At 34.9% G+C, this 22,831-nt stretch overlaps 2 protein-coding genes across 2 annotated transcripts; one reads left to right on the top strand and one right to left on the bottom strand.

Annotated features, from left to right (window-relative positions):
- The first annotated feature begins 10,285 nt into the window (after positions 1-10,285).
- Positions 10,286-14,028, top strand: LOC145006137 (receptor-like protein 6). The gene is made up of 2 exons (XM_078965237.1): positions 10,286-13,241; positions 13,830-14,028. The coding sequence occupies exon 1, from the start codon at positions 10,286-10,288 to the stop codon at positions 13,238-13,240; it is 2,955 nt and encodes a 984-aa protein (XP_078821363.1). The 3' UTR covers position 13,241; positions 13,830-14,028.
- Positions 14,029-20,142: 6,114 nt separating this feature from the next.
- On the bottom strand, positions 20,143-22,212 carry LOC145006147 (uncharacterized). The gene has a single exon (XM_078965248.1). The coding sequence runs from the start codon at positions 22,210-22,212 to the stop codon at positions 20,143-20,145; it is 2,070 nt and encodes a 689-aa protein (XP_078821374.1).
- Between the last annotated feature and the right edge of the window lie 619 nt (positions 22,213-22,831).

Genomic DNA, 22,831 nt, shown 5'->3' on the forward strand with positions numbered 1-22,831 from the left:
GTTTTAAGTGACGGACTCGCCGAGTCGGTCACTGGACTCGACGAGTCGCCTCTGTTTCCAGAATATTATAAATAGGGACTTGGAGATCGAGATGAGGGACTTCTTTGGAACCCTAGGAGGCCAATTTACGATTGAAGGTACGGTTAGGTCATGAGAAGCTGAGGAATCAACCCTACATTCAATCTTGAAGAGAATTAAGGCACTTTTAGTTTAATCTTAGCGATCCTTTAATTTTAATCATGTTTAAACTCTTTAATTTCGTTTTTGAGTTTGTGTTTACTGCAATTATGAACTAAATCCTTATTCTTCTGTTTAAGGTAGATGATTTTGTGAACATGGATTAATTTTTTGGTTAGGATTAATTTTAATTGGTGATTATGTTTTGCTAAGCTTGTTAAAGAACCTTATATGTTAATAACAACTATTCTTCTGTTAGTAAATCAGTAACTAAGTTGTATGAACATCTCTTAGTTGTTAATTTCATATGATTTATGTGACCACATAGTTGTATGTCTAGGAATAACGAACGTGAAACTAGAGTTAACTAGAAGATATGTAAGTCACTACAAGAAAAAGACCCTTTTACGACGCGCAAAACACGATGCTCTTTGATTTATGTTACGCATTAGAAAGCGACATTAAAAAAGTGTCATCTCTTCAAAAATTTTAAGGATTTAGGTCGCGCATTACTCAGTGCCCTTAAATTAGTGTCTCATGTAAAAATATTAAAAACACGGAGGGCTCCTATAATAAAAAGGGTGTCCTCTACAAATGTCGCTTTATAATTTTAATAAACGCGCGTTTCTGGGACTCCTTGATAGGTAAGGGGGGAAACTAAATCCCCCAAAATTTTGAACACCCGCTTCCTCTTCCTCTCTACTCTCTACACCCGCCAAATCAACTTCATTCTCACCCTTCTTTCTCTCTGCAAACCCCTTCCTCTCCGATCGACGTTTACTTCCTTCTATGTGCAAACCCTAATCAAACATAACACATTTGAAATAGTAATATCTTCTTTCACAAAATAGAAGATTGATCGAAGAATGATTTTCTTTTGATGAATCGGACATCACCAACAACAATAGCTTCCATCACAATTTGTGTTTGCTTTCAAACTCCACTATTACAACATCGCACCACAACACCAGCCCTGAGCCACCACCACACTGCCTTCGCAACAGCCCAGAACCACCACTACACCACCACAGGTCTTTCAACAAACCCTAAAAAGTCGCAATCAGTTGTTCTCTCTTAGTTGTCGTGGATATTGTCGTGTTGGTATTGGTGGTGGTACGACGGCGTGGGTTGCCAGTGGCGGTGACCAGAGACGTTGTGGTCTTCAGGTCTCGCAAATCGATTGCAGGGTAGGCAAGACCTCGTTGATGGATCAGTATCCTGTATAACTTAGATTTGTTAGGGTTTATTCGTTTTTACCATTCACCTCTATTCTCCCTTTAGTCTTCAGGTGTAACAATCAAATAGGATCCACAATGACATCTTTCATGTCTCTAAAAATCCAACAAGTTGAAATTTTAGAATACATCGAGCTCGTGTGATATGTGCCATTGTTGGGGATGATTATTATTGTTTGCCCTTAATGTTCAACTTTAGATATGTGAACAAGAAGTTTAGCAATCAATACAAGGCAACAGTAGGAGTCGATTTCTTGACAAAAGAAGTGGAATTTGAGGATAAGCTCTTCACTCTACAGGTTATTTGTTACTGATTCTCATTTACTGAAGGGCACTAAGAATGTCCTTAAAGTACAAGTTGGAGGACCAAATCTGTAATTTCGTATTTAGTGATTCTCATTTGTTCAGAGCCTTGGAGTTGCTTTTTTTCATGGTGCAGATTGTTGTCTTCTTGTGTATGATGTCCAACTTGGTGTTTGCCTCAAATGTTCAACAGTATGGATCGTCTTCTGTTGACCCCTTTACTTCTAAGAGAAAAAGGATAACTATTGAAGATTTGAGGGCGTTGTTGGATTCCTTTGTCAACAAGTACGCGTCTTTTATACATTTCTTGTTTATACACAATCCTGTTGAATAAAGTTCAATTTTTACTCTTATTTAGTTTATTTGGTTAATGTGATTTAATGATACTATACAGTGCAAAAATGAGGAAGAAGTTGTTGCTGTGATTGCTCATGAACCTGGTCACTGGAAACTGAATCACACAATGTACTTCTTCATTGCTATTCAGGTGTGTTGACATTTCTTTATTTCTTCTAATTTTAACAATACAAATTTCTAATATATATATATATATATATATATATATATATATATATATATATATATATATATATATATTTACATAGTGGCTTAGAATACGGTTAAGAGGGAATAGAATACAGCTTAAATACGTTGTATTCCATTTATAGCATAGAGTACAGTTAACGAGAGGTTAGAGTACATCGTATTAGATTAAAGAGTAGCACGCCTATTAAAAATTAAAAAATTAATTACATCGTTTTATTCTTTAAATAAATAGATCAAGTACTTTAAAATTTTAATGCCATACATCGTTTGTCAACTTACCTAAAGGGTATTTTCTGTAATTTAACAATAAGGGTAAAGGGTATTTTCTGTAATTTAACAATAAGGGCAGTATGGTCATTATGTACATAAGTTAGTCAGTTAGATTTTTTTTGTACACAGGTATGTTTGGTCATTGTAAACTGTTCTTTATTCAAGTTAACCTTTTAACTTTCTGTTGTTGGGACTTTCATTTGTGTATTGATCTTCTCCATTGCAACTTTTTAGAATTATACAAGTAACAGGGATATGTTGGGCTAGTGTGAACAGATTGGTATGCCAATCATGGATTATATTTTATATTTTTATGTATATATTAATACCTTTGAAAGCTCTTAATTTTAAAAGTAATCTTGCAGTTCTTTTTGGAGCTCATTTGACTTCCCCGTTCACCTTGAGGCATTGTATTGCTACTTCATTGTCAAATAATGCTTTTCTAAAAAAAAGTACATAATATAATACAGTTAGTTTTGGATTTGATACTCAACCAGTTCTCATTGGACTCATATTATTCCAGGTAGACTGATATTTTGATTTAACTATAAATCTTAATACTATTCTCAAAGTATTGGTTGTTGGGGTAAATTTGTTATGAAATGCCCAAAATGCCCCTAACTATCTAACATAGCAAACTAGTAATATTAAATGCCCAAAATACCCCTACCTCCTCTGCACTAATAAGATGCTCCTAGAATTTCTCTATATTGTTTAGATCATCAATTCAAATGAATCATAACTTAGGATATCTAGATCCTAACATAATTGGTCATATCTAATCACATGCAGATATATGAGTAGCATGATGTGGGATCTTTAGATAAGTCAAAACAGACAGCAGCTCAAGATCTTTTGTGTTTCCAGTGTAAGCTCTTAATATGCTTTATTTAAGTGCTAAAGTTCATATTTCAGAAAGAAACGGCTCTTAATATGCTTGACTTAAAGCATGATAAATTTGATTAAGTTTTCAGAAAGAAACAGTTCTTTTAAATATTTTTTAGCTTTTTTTTGTCATTTTGTGGCTTGATAAATTTGATTAAGTGGCTAACCTATTTTTCATTAGGTTCATGTATTGGGTGTTGGTGATTTTTAGTTGGGCAAGATTGAAGTTCTCAGGGATCATAGAGTTGATGATATCAAATTCAATATTTTTGGCATTCCCACTTATTTTGCTAACCAGCGTGAGGTTGATACTCATGTATCAGATCATTAATGCAATCATGAGTGGGAGAGATGTTCTTGTGATCATGGTTGCTGGTGGAGGCAAAAGTCTATGCTATCAACTTCCATCTGGTTTACATCATGGAATTGCTCTTGTTGTTAGTCCTTTACTTTCTCTTATTTAGGATTAGGTGCTTATTTTTGTTTTTGTTAATATTCTATATCCTTTACTATTGATTACCTGATTATAAACTCTAATTAAGATTTTTTTTTTTTGCTTTAGGTCATGGGGTTAACTGCATTAAGGATCCTAGCATCTATGCTTACCTCACCAACTAGTGAAGTTTATATACAAAGCCCTTGAAAAGGGTGAAGGGGATCTTAAAGTATTGTATGTTACACCAGAAAAAGTCTCCAAAAGCAAAAATTTGTGTCAAAACTTGAAAAATGCCACCATGCTGGACGTCTTTCCTTGATCTCAATTGATGTACACTCACTCTTTTTTTTTCTTAGTTTTTATAAAGAAATATAATTTTGAAAATTTAAATTTCATATTTTTTTGAATTTTCAGGAAGCACATTGTTGTAGTCATTGAGGACATGACTTTCATCCATATATATATATATATATATATATATATATATATATATATATATATATATATTTGAATAATGGTAAATGAATATTCGATTAGTTTGTATACTTTTAACTTTTAATATCTGCCAGCTGATTTACTTGATATTGCTATATGAAATGTTACAAGTCATCAAAACTTTACTCCCATATCCTATGAGGAAGGAGCCTTTACTTGTTGAAAATATACCAATCTACAAACATGCTACCAATCTCCTCTGCTATGGCTGAAACTTGTGCCTTAATTTTCAAAAAATCTACAAACAGTATATAATAAGTTAGTTTCAACAAGTAACTGTTACATACTACTTTGTTCTATTCTTATGTATAATAATTCACTCTTGTATTTTTCTATCTAGTACTTTATCTAATCTGTTAACTTTACTTGCTTTCTTTTTTTAGAGTTTATACAGGGTCATTCATGACTTCTCTTGATTTGCAGGTTTGTTAAGTTCATTTTGTTTTCTGATGCAAAAAAAGTGGCTAATATCTTTGTGTTAGTTGTGTTGTGGTGTAGTTGATATTGATTATTGATTAGTTGATATTGTACAGGTGACATGATTATTGATTAGTTGATATTGATTTGAATATGGTTGATTCCACTCTCATACATACCATGTGTATTATTAATTAGTTGATATTGATATTGTACAACTGACATGATTATTGTGTAAGATTTTCGTGTTGTTCTTGATAAAGAGTTGGGATTGATATTGAAGCTAAGAGACATGATGAAGGCTTTTAGAGCTTCTTCAGACACCTTAATGACAAGTTACTGAAAGAAGAAGGTGCCCCTTTATAGCAATGTAGTATTAGGTTATATTGTTAGGGAAAACCTCTTAATAACAATGTAAATTTAATTTATATATTGTAAGAAATAGAATTGTATGACATTAAATTTTATGCAATGTATTGTATTTTTTGTATATGGTATTTTATTTTTATTATGAGACATTAAATGAAAATTTAATTTAAAAACTAATAAACATATAAATATTTTTTTTAAACATTTAAATTTACGATACGCAAAAATGTGTGTCATCTTCATTTATGACATGGCCTTTCTTGACAGGGGCTTTCTTGATACGCATTGCGTGTCATTAATACGCGCGTCATAAGGTCACGACACGCGAATGCGTGTCGTCTTTCTTTATGACAGGGCTTTCCTTGATACGCATTGCGTGTCGTAAATGCGCGTCGTCTCTCTTTATGACAGGGTCTTCCTTGACGCGCATTTGCGCGTCGTCTGAGCCTTTTATGACGTGCAATGAGCGTCGTAAAAGGCTGTTTTTCTAGTAGTGAGTTAATGTGTGAGCTTGTATGACGAACCATCAGCAAGAGGTTAATTGAATGACCAATTTAATTAACCACTTCAAGTCTTACTTAAACCGAATCAATAACTAGGAAATTCATTAATTTAGACAACTGCCATTGCTTGAATTAATATGTTTTCTAAGGATTAGTAATAGCGAACGTGAATCTAATCACCTTAATCGGTAACCAATGAAGAATTAATCCGATACATTTACTATAAAATCGTCCATGGGAACAAATGAGTCGAACCTAAACAAAATTCCTCTTAACTATTGAATTTAGTGGTAATTATTTGCTTTAGCTGCTAGTCAGTTAAATTGCATGTTAGCTAGTCTAATTAAGTTTCTAGTCTTGTAAAACTAGAGAAAATCCTATTTCCATTACTTGCTTTTAGATAATATTAGTTATTAGTTTTAATTTTCCGTTCCCTGAGTTCGATACCCTACTTATTTAGCTACACCACAATTGATAGGTCCACTGCCTTTGTGTGTTAATTTTACAATTAAAAGTAGGTTTAAAACTAGTTGAGTTCACACACATCAATTAGCACAACCATTACACCATCTAAAACCAGTTTTAAAACACCAAAACAATTTAGGGTAATGTTTCTAGTCCATTTCCAGCAGCAAAAGTCGAAAAAATGCAATCAGAGGATCCTACTCGTCGAGTTCAAGAACCTACTTGACGAGTAGGATGAATTTGTTCTTGGACTCATCGAGTCCCCCCATGGACTCGGCAAGTCCACTGTCCAGACATCAATTTTTCGTGTTTTTCAGCAAGTTTGCATCAAATAGCAAGAAAACAAAGCTAGGCTCTGATACCACTGCAGGGTTTTAAGCATTCTAACACTCTTAAGGTGTACATCCAACCCTAGAAACCTTGGATCTATGTTTTACTATGATACATGCAAATTTGTTTTTCCTAGGTTCATAACCTATCTAGCATGCATGGGGAACTTTAAACATAAAAGCTAGTAAGAAAAACATACCTTTTAGTTGCTTGGATTCCTTGAGAACCTTGTGAGCCTAGCACCTCAAGTGTGATGCCTCAAATATCTCACACAACACCAAGGCACTTGGAATAACTTAGAGAGAAATGCAAACACTTAGAAAATCGGTTAGCCCTCACTTAGTCTTACTTAGTGGCCGATTTTGGTTAAGAATATGATGCTTATATAGTGTGGTACAATTAGGGTTACACCATGCGAACCCTAATTGTCATGGCTTTTCATTTCTTGGATCCATGGTTTCAAAACCACCATGGAGCATCCATGGAGTATCCTATGGGTTTTAGCTCAACTTGATAAACCATGGATCATTAGCCCACTATACAAGTATGGATGATTTACACAATCAACCCATATATTTAATTAGTCTCCTTGTGATCACTTAATTAATTCCAAATTAATTCTTGATTAATACTAATTAAATAATACTATTAATATATTAGAAATTATAACCTTAAGTGTTAATTCTCTCATTTTAGTCTATCCAAGTGCATGATGCCATGCAACCCAAATGGACCATGCCAAACCAAGTCAAGTACATACCAGAAATAGTTATGGACTTAGACACTTTATCTAACAGTAATAGCACGTAGGAGGTCTTTGGCTATAGCCGAACCTTCTCCACAAAGGGCATCTAAAATGTGTTGAGCTCTCAACGTGTCCCTCCCACACGAGGTACCTTTAGGGAAGGATTTAATTCCCCCAAGGACATTGTCAACATCCACTACCAGGGGAGGTTCTGAAAATATGGTGTTGGGCATGGAAGGCGGTGGCTTGTATGGATGCTTATCCTCCAATTCCTTCGTAGTATCACCTCCAAATGGAGCAACCCCCGAAGAACATAAAACTTTCACTACTGTTGTAAAATGTCCATCGACAACATTACGAAGACATTGTCTGACATTGGTGATGCCCGATGTTCTTTTCTCCTGAATGTACTCTTCTTTTTTGTCTTGTTGCTCCTGTCTTGCATTGTCAACTAAGTTTTTAACTAGCTTTGTGATACCTTCTTCAGTTCTCCAAGTAGCTAAAGCACTCAAGATATTACGATGTTGCAAAGATTTCCTATTGCCAGACCTACTTTCTTGCCTATTCTTAGGCCTTGAAAAACTCATTTAGGCATTTGATCAAACACTTAACAAGCAGAAAAAGAAACACCTTGTTTGCATCACCAAGCCTTAAATTTTTTTGCCCAAATGAAATCTTGAATAGGGAATCATATAGCCCAAACTGAAAAAGCCAGATTTCAAATACAAAATTTCCTAACAGGTTTAACGAATTTGGTTGTTTGATTAATCAAGGAAGAAGGAAAGAAACAGAGAGCTGCTCCATAATCCTGTAGAATTTGTGTTCTTTTTTGCTTTAATCTATTTAGAAAGTATCTATAACCCAATTAATTCGAATTGAACATTATTAGAAAATGAAGACAATCAACTCCAATTAACTTTGTAAGCAGGAAACGATTCGTTGATGCTATCTGGGAATTTGAGAAGATACCCCGATTAAGAGTAAAAAACCATACAACAACCTTCATAAAAGAAACCATACAACAACCTTCACAAACGAAACCATACAACAAACTTCATTAACCATCGAAACATTAATCAGAACATATATTAACCATCGAATTTGATTTCGGATAAACACCACCATCATCTTCTCCATGTCGATTTTTAGATCACACTCGATTAAACTAGATCGAATGTGTGTTCTTATCACTTGTCAGTTTTTTGATGCAATAAGAATTCGTTTCTTATCATATGGTTAGGTTTATGTGAGACGGTCTAATTTTGTGCAACCGTGAGATGCAATCCTAGTCACTCATTTTGTAGATAAAAAAACATTTTTAAAATGAAAAATAATTGAAATTTTTTTTAATATTATTTTCACCATTTGTATTTTCCAAAAAAAATAATAAATAAAAAAAGTTACCATTTTTTTTAAATATCTATGAAATATTCTAGTAAAATATTAGAATATTTTACATATCTGACAAATCTAATACAATAATAGAATATTCTAACATTCTAAAAATCACATTAGAATATTTACAGTGTAATATTGTATTAGAATATTTCAATTATTTAAAAAAAAAACGGTAACTTTTTTATTTATTTTTTTAGGTAAATAAAATGATGAAAATAGTAATTAATTATTTTTTTTTTCATAATTTTCCTTTTACTTTGCATTTTAAATTTATATTTAGATTGCGTCTCACGGTCTCAAAAAATTAACATAGTCTCAAATGAACCTAAGCATATATATATATATATATATATATATATATATATATATATATATATATATATATAACTAGGTTATTTTGTTTCTTACATGTATTGTGTGTCCGTAAGCACACTTTTAGACCAATGGATGAATAAAATCAATGATCATGATCTGAGGGTCTACGATATTAGAATAGGGTATTATGTATCATATAATTATACAAATTTCAGCAGAATTGTGTTTCGGTCAATTAACCTATATTAAAAAAGAAAATTTCAGGATTTTAAGGGATAATTAATTTCCTTTTTTTAAATCTAAATTTTTTAAATTTATTCAAATTTAATTCTATTATAATTTTTAATACTAACTGATTTTATTCTGTCAAAATGACAAAGAGTCAAATATAAACTAGTAAATATATTATCGATTTTATTCTTGTAGAATATGGCTCATTCAATGTATTTTTTTATAATTAACATGCTTAAAGAATTATACAATTGTAGAGGGTCAAATAAAAACATATAAAAGGTTGAGAATACGAGAACAATTGTAGAACACTAATTCCATAAGGGTATAAAAAGAATTTTATGATGTAATTAAATTATGGATAATTAATAATTTCTATAATCATAGAAATGTATTTAATCTACTTTTAATAAGTAATATTCTTTAAAAAAACATTTTTACGATGATTTAAAAAACGTTGAGTAACAAATTAAAATAGGTCAATTTCCATTCTTGTTGAAATGGATCATAGTGACCTGTCAATCTTTTATGTCCTTAATTTATTTTAAAGTATTTAGTAATTAAAATATTCAATATGATCATCAAATTATATTATTCTTATAATAATCTATTTTTCTATATTAAAAAGTTTAAGATATTACAAGAATCTATATACACTTCAAGTTCAAACGATTTTCTACTACATTTGTTTGACAATTTTCATCTCGACAGATTATTTTTATTGGACACATTTCACCCGTTACCAATAAATCATAACCCAAATCCACTCATTTTCATAACAAAATAATTGAATTTACCACTAAATAACATTTAACCAATGCAATAGTTAATGATTTTTAAAAAAAAAAAAAAACATATGATGACCATTAAAGACGTTGAGTTAGCGATTTTTAAAAAAATATCCAAGAAGAAAACATATGGAACCATTAAAGGATTTTTTTTTTTTTTTTTTTTTTAAATTTTTTACTGCGGTTTGTCTTTTTTTTTTTTTTTTTTTTTTTTTTTTTTTTTTTTTTTAAATCTCAGTCTTCTTCCTTTTGCTCTATTAGTTGATTTTTCAGCTATAACTTTTATTGATTCCCCTTCACCGACCCGGTTATTGGCCTATATATAATGAGAATTGCATGTCCATAAACTACTATAAAATAAAACCCCTTTTTTATTCATGGCTCCATACATGAATCACTTAAAGTTCTTGCAAACCATCTCCTTTCTATATGTGTTGGTGACAGTGAATGTGACTGGATCATCAGTAAGCCATGATGAAGAATGCTCAGCCTTGTTTCAGTTTAAGCAGAGCATAATTCATCAAGATGATGCTGCTTGTGCTGCTCATGGCTCTCAAGTGTTCCACTCTTGGAACAATAGTTTTGATTGTTGTTCATGGGAGGGGGTGGCATGCAGCCATGACCATGATCAGTACTATGGTCATGTGATCGGTCTTGACTTGAGCAAGAGGTCTCTTTGTGGGCATATCAACTCCAGCAGCACCCTCTTCAACCTTGTTCATCTTCAGAGACTCAAGCTTTCCAGGAACGACTTTCGTGAATCTCAAATCCCATCTGAGATTGGTCATCTAAAGCAATTAAGAAGCCTCGATCTCTCTTATTCTGGGTTTAGTGGCCAAATCCCGAATGAAATCTCGCAGCTGTTTCAGTTGTCTTCTTTAGATCTGTCAAGGAATCCACTAAAGCTTTATAGTCCTAGCCTGAAGAAGCTGGTGCAAAACTTAACAGGACTTGAAGAACTCCATCTTTCCGGGGTGGACATAAGTTCCTCTGTACCTCATTTCTTGGCAAACTTTTCTTCCTTGAGATCAATCAAACTAACAGAGTGTTCCCTGCAGAATGAATTCCCTGCTGCCATACTTGAGTTACCTAAGTTGCAAGTTCTTATTTTGGCATACAATACCGACCTCACTGGTTCCTTTCCAGAATTTCATGGCAACAGCTTACTAGAAAAAGTGCTACTAGATTCCACAGGTTTCTTTGGGATCCTACCAGAATCCATAAGCCACCTCAAGCATTTGACATTTTTGTCCCTTAATGATTGCTATTTTGTGGGGAGCATTCCACGTTCACTCTCTAACTTGACGCAACTCACTTTCTTGGATCTTGGTCGCAATAATTTCACAGGTTCAGTTCCTTCATTGGTAAGTCTTTCGAAACTCAATGTTTTGGAACTTAATGGTAACAAATTTGAGAAAAGAGGCCTTCCGAATTGGCTTGGAAAGCTGAGTAAACTTAGTGAACTATATCTGTCTGATATGAACATAAGCGCTGACATCCCACTCTTTCTTGCCAACCTAACAAAACTTAAAGTGTTAGTTATGGAGAAAAATTCTCTTACTGGTCGTATACCAACCTGGCTGTTCAACCACACCCAACTAACAGATTTATCTCTTTCTAATAATCAATTGCAAGGACCAATTCCAAACACATTTTCCAGCTTCAAAAATCTCGAGTATCTTGACCTTGGTGAAAACAATTTCAGTGGTAGGGTAGAACTCGACATGTTCCTAGGACTCAACAAACTCCAAACACTCTCGTTAGATTATAACATGATATCATTAGTAACCACCAACAACTACACCAATACCACTTTACCAGAACTGGGTCAGTTAGGACTGTCATCATGCAATTTGAAGGAATTTCCTGCCTTTTTGCGCTTCCAAAATAAATTGACCTCCTTACATCTTGACCACAACAACATTGATGGCCTGGTGCCGGTGTGGATCTGGAACAACAGCCGGGAAACATTAGAGTTGATTAACCTTTCAGTCAACTCCATCACTGGCTTTGATCAGCATCCTCATTTTCTCCCATGGACAAATTTACAAGTATTATCTTTTGAGGGTAATCAGGTACGAGGACAACTACCAATTCCACCACAAACCACAGTTGTTTATCTAGTATCACATAATAATCTGACAGGAGAAATACCACCATCGATATGTGAACTGAAATCTCTTCAAATATTAGATTTGTCTTTTAACAACATGAGCGGAACACTTCCTTCATGTTTGGGCATCTTAAGCAATTCGTTGACGTCTTTGAATCTGGGACGAAATAACTTCCATAGCAAAATCATGAATTCTTTTAATCCGGGATGCCTGTTGACAGCACTTAAATTGAGCGAAAATAGATTTACGGGTCAGCTGCCAAGATCATTGACAAATTGTATTAATTTAGAGATTCTCTCTCTTGAAGATAACTCTTTTCATGACGCCTTTCCTTCTTGGTTGGGAAGTCTTGTGGAGCTACAAGTTCTGGTTTTGCGGTCCAACAAATTTTATGGTCCAATTCAAGGTTCCACAGCGGTTTCCTTACAGTTCCCTAAGTTACGGATCATAGACCTTTCTAACAACAATTTCAGTGGTCAGTTGCACCAAAACCACTTCCAAACATGGCAAGCCATGAGCTCCAATCATCTTGGTGTTTCATCTGTTATGGAATCAAATATATCCTCCGAACATTTCGAATTAAATTGGGCATACTCAATGACATTAACACACAAAGGTGTCAAAACAGAGTACGATCGTATTTTAACCATAGATATGTCCATTGATCTCTCTTGTAACAACTTTGAAGGAGAAATCCCACAATCACTACAACATCTTCGAGGCCTTCAATCCCTTAATCTTTCCAACAATCATTTTACTGGATGTCTCTTGCCATCTTTAGGGAACCTAACGAATCTTGAAGCTTTGGATCTATCTCGAAACGAGCTATCTGGGGAAATTCCTCAACAGTTGGTGCAACTCGGCTTCCTTTCCATCTTCAACTTGTCATTCAACCATCTTGAGGGGCGTATCCCACAAGGAAAACAGTTTGATACATTCGATAACAGCTCCTACATAGGGAATCCCCGATTGTATGGGAAACCTTTATCCAAGGAAGATCAAGGTTTCAAGGTGCCGAGAGTTCCACCAGCAAGCAATGTGTCTGAATCTCTCTTTCCAAGTGAAATAATTGATTGGATCTTTGTATTCTGTGGACTTGGATGCGGCATGGTTGTGGGGGTTGTCATTGGAAACTTTTTATATCAAAGGTATAGTGATCAGTTCACAAAGAGGAAGGACAGATGGGTAAGGCCACTTCGTAACACAAGGAGAAACTAAGGTACAATATTGATTCGCTAAATAACTTGCAACAATTTTTCAAGATAATAATTTGTTTAAATGTATGTAGTCTCAACCAAATGGAAAATGTTTTCTGTATGTCATCCAAAAAAGTATAATACTTCTATATATGTTTTTAAACTTATATTTTTAAATTATAGTGATCCTAACAATATCTTTGTGAGATTAATTGTCATACATCTCAACTTTGTATTATCAACAATTACTTGCCTTTTTGTCATTTATCTCATTTGTCAAAAGATTCAATTAAATTATATGTCAAGTCAAATATGCATTTTAGCAAAGAAAGTCTTATTAACATATTTAATTTAAAAATATTAAAGAATAAATCTTTTTATTTTAGCTGGGATAAATTACGTGTCGAGTCCATTAGTTATGTGATGTCGGTCTATGTTTTAAACATGGTATTTATTTATAATAAGTTCATCATAATATCTATGACAAGAATGTTACTTTTGAGAGTTATGATATAGTTTCTGAGATGACAATTTACTGTGGATGAAGCATTTTCTATAGTTACAAAATCATGAACTTACCAGAAATGAACTTAACTTAACATGTATCTTAGGAGGCGTCAGAGCTTAAAGTTCGAAGGGTATGCAGAAGTTGTTGAAGACCTTTAAGGGATTTCAGTTTATTTTACCATGTAGTATGTGTATATTATGTTTAAGTTTGTGCTTCTCTGAATTAGATTTCTTGGAGTAGACTTTCACTATAAGACTTTGATGTATCATACAGTTCCACTGTTTAAGTTTATCGTTTATACATGGTGGCATGATCATAGACTCTTATGAAAGCTATTCATAAGTATTTACAACCTCAACCTCAGATTTGGGGTTGTGATAGTATGAAATTCATGTATATTATATATTTTCAAGTAAAGTTCATGTATATGATATGTTTTTGAATTAAATAAGCGAAATTCACCGTTGGTATAAAATTTAATAATTCTTTTAACAATAAATCAAGGTTATTACTCGGACTATTTCAATTGATTTCAGTTAAATTACACAAATACCTTTTAAACTTCAATCCACAAATTCAGCCACACGAATATGTTTTCATCCATTTTCTTTCATGATTTCAAAAACTTTCATTTGACTTACAGCTAAAAATCCTGTTCTCGAGTTTTAAAATGAAGGAAAAGAAAGGGAATAAAGAGAAGGATATTAGTACTAATTACACTAAGCCCTAAAGAGGTTCCACCCATGAGAATAACCATGCAGTCTATGAATAGTGATTTATGCACTCGAAATCTTCATATTCAATGAATGGTGCTACTTGTTTTTGTTATAAAACATATCGCTGTTTTTATATATATAATAAGGTAACATTAAGAATTACCTGATGCGTCTTCATCCAATGACCTGAAGTAGTGGGTTCAAGTGCAGATATTTTCTGTAACTTATCATGTTTTCAATCACTATTAACATAACCAATTCTATATAAACTAAAAGAACGAACAATTATTGATTTGAGATAACAAATAATAGAGCAGCAATGCGAAATTTTGTTGTGGAATCATACATAAAGTACAGGTAGAACAATGAAAACATTACATAAGAAGCGACCTAGGCATTTCATCGAATACGTGGTGGGCGGTGACCAGAACTTCATCCTGCATAACGGTGAACATCTTAGTCTTATCACCAAATCGAATAACTTGGATTTAGGTTCCAGCGTCTCTACATCCACATTATTATACTCTATATACTTGTCCTATTCTTCTGTCGTCACTTCTTCTGACTCTATACAGATTTCTGAGAGCTGGTGGTAGCTAGTGTTGCATTGACGCTCGATTTGTAAGCAAAGTGTGGCTGTATGGGATAAAGAAGATGGTGAGAAGTCGAAAAGGGTAAAGAGATGTGGAGGTGTCCATAAGTTGATTTAAAGGCATTTAAGGGGAGGTGGAGGTGGAGGTGGATAAAGATAAATCAAGGAAACTGAAAATGTCATAAAAGTAAGGAGGAGTCGACCCACACCACCCCGAACTCCTCAAGTAAAACCAAATAAAAATCACTCAAGCGGTTAGACCAGCCACTCGTTTACCATGGTTTACTAAATGTTTATAACTAAAAATATGTGAAAGCTTTGTAAAAATTCTGTGAAAAATATTTTTGTAAAAAAACAAAGGCTGTAAAAAAAAGATGTAAAAGAAGGTGTAAAAAGATTCAAAAATATGAAAACGAAGTTGTAAAAAATAAAAGAACATAAAGTTTGTAAATAATTTGGGCAAATTTTGAAAAAAAAAAAAAAAAAAAACAAATTATAACAAAATTAAAACTTGGGCATTATAATAAGAAAATGTTTTTGGCAAACTAAATAAAAGGACCGAATTGTAATAAAAAATAAAATTTGGTCAAAAGCTATAAATAAGCACAAGTTGGGATGGATTTGGGTCGGGTTATGTAGGGCAGATTGGTTGGATCCGACTAATTCTAGTTGGTTGTCAAATAAAAAGGAAGACCGTCCAACTCCCGACCTCCTGAAGATAATCAAAAAGCTCTTAAACTTTGCTCCAAATATAGTGTTGGTTTATAATAAAACGTATCTTAATTAATTTCTTTATACTCTTAATAGAATGACCCCGAATAGAAAGTTTATCTTAAAACCATATAGGGATGAGCATCCAGACTGGACCTGAACCTGTCCTTAAACCTGGATCGATACCTGTTTTATGTAGTCAGGCCGATTATCAATTCTTGGATTGTCAATTTTCCGATTCCGTTTTTTTAAACAGTTCCAAGTATTCGACTAGTTTGTTCTCGAATTGTACCACATATAATGAATGTTGTACTGGCCCAATGCAATGAATGTACCATACACTTCATTGAATTGCACCACACGTAACGAATGTTGTCTGGTCTAGTGTCTTTACATTCCTCCCAAACTGGTTTCGGTATCGGTTGGGTCCAAATACTCACCCATACAACCAAACCTACGAAACCGGTGGAATTAGATTCAAATTTCCTAAAATTTCATAGGTATTCCAACCAACCAAACAACTCCTTAATATAATTTAGGTTATTTTGCGGTTTGCTTCACTCTGCTTTATGAAAAGTATGGATGATCGGGATGTCAAACCCACCAAGCAAATTACACCCTTTGATTGCTAACTAAACGTAATATAATGGTAAAAAGGGGTATCGATCCTCGGGGAAATGGTTGTATTCAATCACCAATGCAATTTAATAGAACTAGTGAAATTAAACTAACTAACTACAATTAAAATAAAAAGGGGGGTGTTTGATTACTTGATAACTAAAATACTTGAATAACTAAAAAAACTTGCAATTAAGCAAGTTGATGAGATGCTCAAAGGTTGTGAATAATTGGTTAACTAAGGCAATTCAACACAATGAACATTTTTGTGTTTATCATTAGGATCTAATACAAAGCTTATCTTTCATCCCAAATTGGTTATAGCAATCATGAAGCATGATATACCAAGATTCCTCATAGATAGTATGGAGGTTGGGGAAGCCCACAACACACCTTCTTAATTAAGATCAAGGGTCAATTGAAGCAATTAATCCCAAGAAATCAATTAGCTTTAAGAATGAAGGAATCCCCAATTCCTAGAGGATGCCAAATGCTTACACATCCATAAAGGAGATATGATTCACAAGCTAGAGATGATTTCTACCATCATAAAGCCTTTGTTCTAGATAAATTCAATGATCCAATGCAAAATCAATGAAATAAATCAACTATTGCTCAATCAAATAGTAAGCTCATGATCAAAGTATCAAATAAGCATAAGAATTGCAAACTAGAATCATAAACATGATATAAATTGATAATCAACATAAATCCTTCAAAACCCACAAACATTCATTGGTTTTTAGCCAAAATTAACCAAATAAGAGTATTAGCCACTCATGGCAACAAAGAAACAAGAACAATAATCTAATTGCATAAAGAAACTACCTAAGATTTGGAAAGATGAAAGGAAATGAACTTTTGCTCCCAAAATCGCCTCTTGCAGGTCTCTAATGGTGGAAAAACGTGAATTCAGCCTCCAGATCTGATCCCCAAGGGTTAAGGCAAGCCAAATGACCAAAATGCCCAAACTGGGCAGTTGCGCGGGTACCCGCGCGATGGAAATTCCACCCGCGCAAATGTTGCTGTAATGCTATTGGTCCACCAAGCCACTATACCCTTCCACTACCAAAGATTCCTTTGGTCCCCCCTCCTTGTCCCTGTAATTTGAAATGCACCAATCATCATTTAGCCATCAAATGGATGCTCCAAGCCCAAAATTTGAATTTTATGATCCATCTTCACAAGCCCAAATAATCCAAGCCAATATCTTTCAAAGCCCAATTCTTCCTCTTTGATTCCGCCAAGCCCAATAATGCCTCGGGAGCCCACTAAGTCCGTCTCCGATCAACCCACAACCGCAACAAGCACCGAAAAACCTACAAAATATCTTATGCAACATAACAAGCACCCGGTATGATCCATACTAAAGAAAAATAAATAAAATACAATGCATTAATGATAAAAAGATCTAAAAATCTAAAATAAACTAATAAAAATAAGGAAATAAAATAAGCTATCAAATCACCCCAAGCTTAAACCTAACTTGTCCTCAAGTTAGAACAAGACTAAAAATGAGCTCGGGATGAACTATCTAAAAAGGAAAAAGAAAGATACCATAGAACTTGGTCAACATCAGTCAACATGGTCAGAATTAGTCCTTCAATGGACCCTACGCATCTTCAAAATGTTCCCCGCTTTAGAGCCATAAACCACATTCTCAACCACTTGATGGGCGAATAGATCACGGCTGGATGCGGTCGCGGTGTGCAAGACAAAGGAAACAGAGATGCGCCCAGTGGGGGCACTTTAAATCACCAATGTAGACCATAGTGCACGAAGGAAAGGCGCCTCTTCACACACTACGATTCCTACATTTGTCAGGCCAAAGTGTATAATAACGAAATAGGGTTTTGTAGCACGGCCTCCGGGCAAACATCCGGTTTCAGAGGCTTCTCCCTTGTACTGTCCTTTACAGTCTACCGTCTCATCGTCGGGGCCTTTTCTCACCAAAAATCAAAAATAAAATAAAATAATAAAAATTATACTTAACCTAAATCTAAACCTAACAACCTAAATCTTCAATCTTGAACTTCTATTATTGGGTCTTCAATCACATTTGCTGCTTGACATCCATGTTTTTTTTTTGTTTTTTTTTTTCTTTTTTCTTTCTTTCTTTCTTTTTTTTTTTTTTTTTTTTTTTTTTTTTTTTTTTTTTTTTTTTTGCAAACTAGATATATAACATAAGTCTTGAACTTGGAATCTTGTTCTTCTTTTTGTGTTGCTCTTTTTCTTCATTTTTTTTTCTTCTTCTTTGTTTTTTTTTTTTTTTTTTTTTTGTTGCTTTTCTTGAATCATCTTTAATAGGCTCTTATTTTCTTCACTTTTTCAAATTTCTTCATTCTTTGTGTTGCTTCTTGGAAGGTCTAAGGATTTTCGCCAAGTAACATAGGACTCCAATAGTGAAAATTGAGTGATAGATGGAGGCTAATATGAACAACTAATGATCATCGACAATGTGCCAAGATCAACTAAAAAGGGTGGGGAATGACTAAAAAATGGGTGTTACCGAAAAGACTTGGTCCCAAAAGATGTGAATTGGGGGACCCATTTCAAAGTTCATCAAGCACCTCAATGCAAGGTGTGATAAACAAAATCTATCTAACTATCTACTCTAGACCCCTAGAAAAATTACAACCTATCCTAAAAAGGTGGTGAGAATCTAACTAAACAAGGCTCGGACGAGACTCGGGAGTACTAAGGGGTACTCCCTCCAAAACCAAGATGCGAGTCTTCAATATCTTCAATGTCTTCAAAATACCTTACCGGGCTAGTCTTTGCTCGCACACATTGGCATGACCAACCACATCCCTCCGTACCTAGACCCAATCAAGCTACCTGCATCTAACCCCCACACAAGCGGTCTCAAAGTGGTCTGTGAGGCTCAAAACGTGCCCCATTCATCAAATACAAGGAATTCCATATCAAGACCCAGGACCAATCTATGATTCAATACTTATGACTCGGCGCTATGGTACCTGTAGGGATGAGAAGACAAGAGAGAACAAAAATGCATGAACTTAAACTAGAATGTATCTAAAAAGTATGAAAATTAGAAAAGAAAGAAAGAAAATATGCAATATTTTTGAATTTTTTTATGCAATTTTTATGAATGCCCTAAATGACTAACTCTAAATGCAACTATATACAACCTAAATGCAATAAAAATAAAAGATTAGATTACCTCACCCCAAGCTTAAAATTAAGCATTGTCCTCAATGCTTAGGATGAGAGTAAGGAAGGATCATACCGGGATCAAGATGGAGGAGGCCCACGAGGATGGTATGGAAGCAACACATGGATCGCATAATGATGCTTGGATGGAGTTCTTGGCCGCCTAAACACACATGGATGAAAGCTTGGTTGCGCAAAGGACGCACATGAAATGGCTCGAAATTTTCTTATGAAATGACATATTTGCGCGGGTACGCTCGCAAACTTTACGCGGGTGGGGGGCAGCCGCGCGCACATGTCAGAATACATCCCATGTTGGGGTAATTTGGAACTCGGAATCTGCGCGGTTGGGGGCCGGTCGCGCAATAGCTGCGCGGGCACCCGCGCGCAGTAATCAGAAAGCACCCCATGTTGGTGTAATTTGGAACTCGCGCGAAAGTCAAATTTTTGGAATTTTTCAAACTTCACCAAAATCACTGGAAGGCTTCTATATGCTTTTTTTTATGTCCAACTTCAAATGTAGAAACACCCAAAACTTCAAACGAACATTATTTATTTACATTGCATTTATTTAACGTCTTTGCCAAGACATAGTCCCGCTTCCATCAACTTTCGTAATTTGGTATTTCCAATGTTATGTTGTTGAATTCTCCCGTATCAAAGCCTTCATAAAATGGTTTCAAGTGGTGCCCATTCACCTTGAATATTTGATTTGTTTCCAAACTCTTAATTTCAACCGCACCATGATCAAACACTTTTATGACAATAAAAGGTCCTTGCCATCGAGATCGCAACTTTCCCGGGAATAGTTTTAAGCGTGAATGATAAAGAAGAACTTTTTGACCTGGAATAAAGTGTTTTTGGGTTATATGCTTGTCATGAAATGCCTTTTTCTTCTCTTTGCACCGTTTGAACCTTTTAATTATCTTCTTCCTGACCACTTCCATCATTGGAGGATCCAATCTTCTTTGAGGTTCCCTCTTAGGATTACAATCATCTTCCATGATTATCTTGTCTGTGCATACATTAGGGCTTATCCTGTTTATTGGCTCAATCACATCAACCCGATACAATGGAGAAATGTTACTAGGGTACCTCATTCCTTCAAAGATGTTGAAGTGAATGGTTTCTCCATCAAACTCCATAGTTATCTTTCCTTTATGGACATCAATGATTGTGTGAGCGGTATGCATGAAAGGTCTTCCAAGGAGGATCATAGATGATTTGGAAGGAGTCTTCTCTTCAAGATCAATGACATAAAAATCCGCCGGAAAAACAAGGTGATTAACTTGTACTAACACATCCTCCAACACTCCTCTTGGAGACACACTTGACTTGTCTGCTAATTGAATGATTACTCCAGTTTCTTCCAAAGGTCCAACATTGAGAGATTGAAAAACAGAATATGGCATCACATTAATCGAGGCTCCAAGATCTAACATAGCACTTTCGACATGCAAATCACCAATGGTACAAGGGATAGCAAATATTCCCGGATCCTTGCATTTGGGAGGTAACTTCTTTTGGATAATCGCAGAAACATTTGCATTGACTTGAATCTTTTCATTTGCCTTGAATTTTCTCTTCTTGGTGCATAAATCCTTGAGGAATTTTGCATAACTTGGAATTTGCTTAATAGCATTCAGCAGTGGAATGTTGATTTGGACCTTGCGAAAAGTTTCAAATAATTCATTTTCTACCTCTATCTTCTTGGAAAAGGCTAACCGGGAAGGGAAGGGAGGTGGTATGACCAATGGTTTAATGGGTTTGTTGGAAGAGTCGGGTTGATCAACGTTTGGCACAACCGGTTCTTTTGGAGGAATCACAACTTTTGGAGGGTCCGCTATGATCACTTCATCTTCTTCTTCTCTTGAAACTCTTTTAGGTTGACTTTCTCCAAGTGTTTTCCCACTTCGTAAGGTGATGGCATTCACATTGGGGTTCTTCTCGGTTTGAGATGGAAGTTTTCCCCTTTGTTCTATCTTGTTGAGAGTGGTTGCCAAGTCTCCAATTTGTGCTTGAATGTTGGAGAAAGTATTCTTGGTTTCTTGTTGAAATTGGGTTTGACTTTGAGCAAGAGAAGTAACAAGTTCTTGAAGGCTCATTTGATGGTTACCACTTGATTGACCTTGTTGTGGAGGGTGTTGGTAATGTGGAGGGTTATAAGAATTTTGTGGATATGGAGGTTTTTGGGATTGGTATTGTGGATGTTGGGGTCTCATCAAAAGATTTGGTGGATTTTGCTTTGGTGGATAAGGGTTGTTTTGGGTATTCCTCCAATTGGGGTTGAAATTATTTTGAAATCCCATTGGTCTTGATTGACTTTGATACCCGCCCATTGCATTCACATCTTCCGGTTCACTTCTAAGTGTGGGACACTTATCCGTATAATGACCCGTCATTGCACAAATACCGCATACCATCAATTGTTGACCACTTCCCACCACCATTTGACTTAACACATTAGTCAAATCCAAGAGTTTTGATTCCAAATGTTGAGTGTTGCTAACTTCACCAACCACTTGTGTAGAATTTCTCTTCATGTCATTTCGAGTCCCAAAATTCCGTTGATTTTGAGAAATGGTACCAAAAAGTAATCGGATCTCGTGAGGAGTTTTGTTGAAGATGTCACCACCACTTGAAGCATCAATCATCCTCCGATCTTTTTCGTTCATACCCTCATAAAATTGTTGAAGAAGTAGTTGTTCGGGTATATTGTGTTGAGGACAACTTGTACACAAATTGTTGAAGCGCTCCCAAAAATCATGAAATGTTTCATTTTCCCCTTGACGAATCCCCAAAATGTCACTTCGTTGGCTTGATATCCGGGAGGTGAGATAGAATTTGCTATTGAAGGCCTTGAGTAACTCTTCCCATGTGTGAATAGATCCCGGTGGTAAGTTGAATAACCACTCTCTAGCTTTGTCTTCCAAGGTGAGCGGGAATGCGGTTAACTTAAAATCATCCAATGTCACATTGTCGGGCAACATGCTAACACATATCATATGAAAGGACTTCAAATGCTTTTGAGGATCTTCTCTATCCAACCCATGGAACTTGGTAAGTTGATGGATGAAACTTGACTTCAATTCAATCCCTCGGCGGTTTGCGGGATAAACAATTGCAAGAGGTGTATGAGTAACATCCGTTTCCATCATTTGTCTAAGTGTCAACTCTTGAGGAGGATTGGGTGGATTAGGTAGATTGGGGTATTGTTGCAAGTAATTGGGTGGTTGTTGGTAAGGTGGATATGGGTATTGTTGGTGATTGTAGATTGGTGGTGGATAAGGTTGG

The sequence above is a fragment of the Lactuca saligna genome, chromosome 1, assembly GCF_052625555.1.
Source record: "Lactuca saligna cultivar CGN05327 chromosome 1, ASM5262555v1, whole genome shotgun sequence".
Lineage (NCBI taxonomy): Eukaryota > Viridiplantae > Streptophyta > Magnoliopsida > Asterales > Asteraceae > Lactuca > Lactuca saligna.

Excerpts from the sequence above, each read along its gene's own strand:
- LOC145006147 (XM_078965248.1), bottom strand. The coding sequence starts at position 22,212 with ATGAACGAAAAAGATCGGAGGATGATTGATGCTTCAAGTGGTGGTGAC.
- LOC145006137 (XM_078965237.1), top strand. The coding sequence starts at position 10,286 with ATGGCTCCATACATGAATCACTTAAAGTTCTTGCAAACCATCTCCTTT.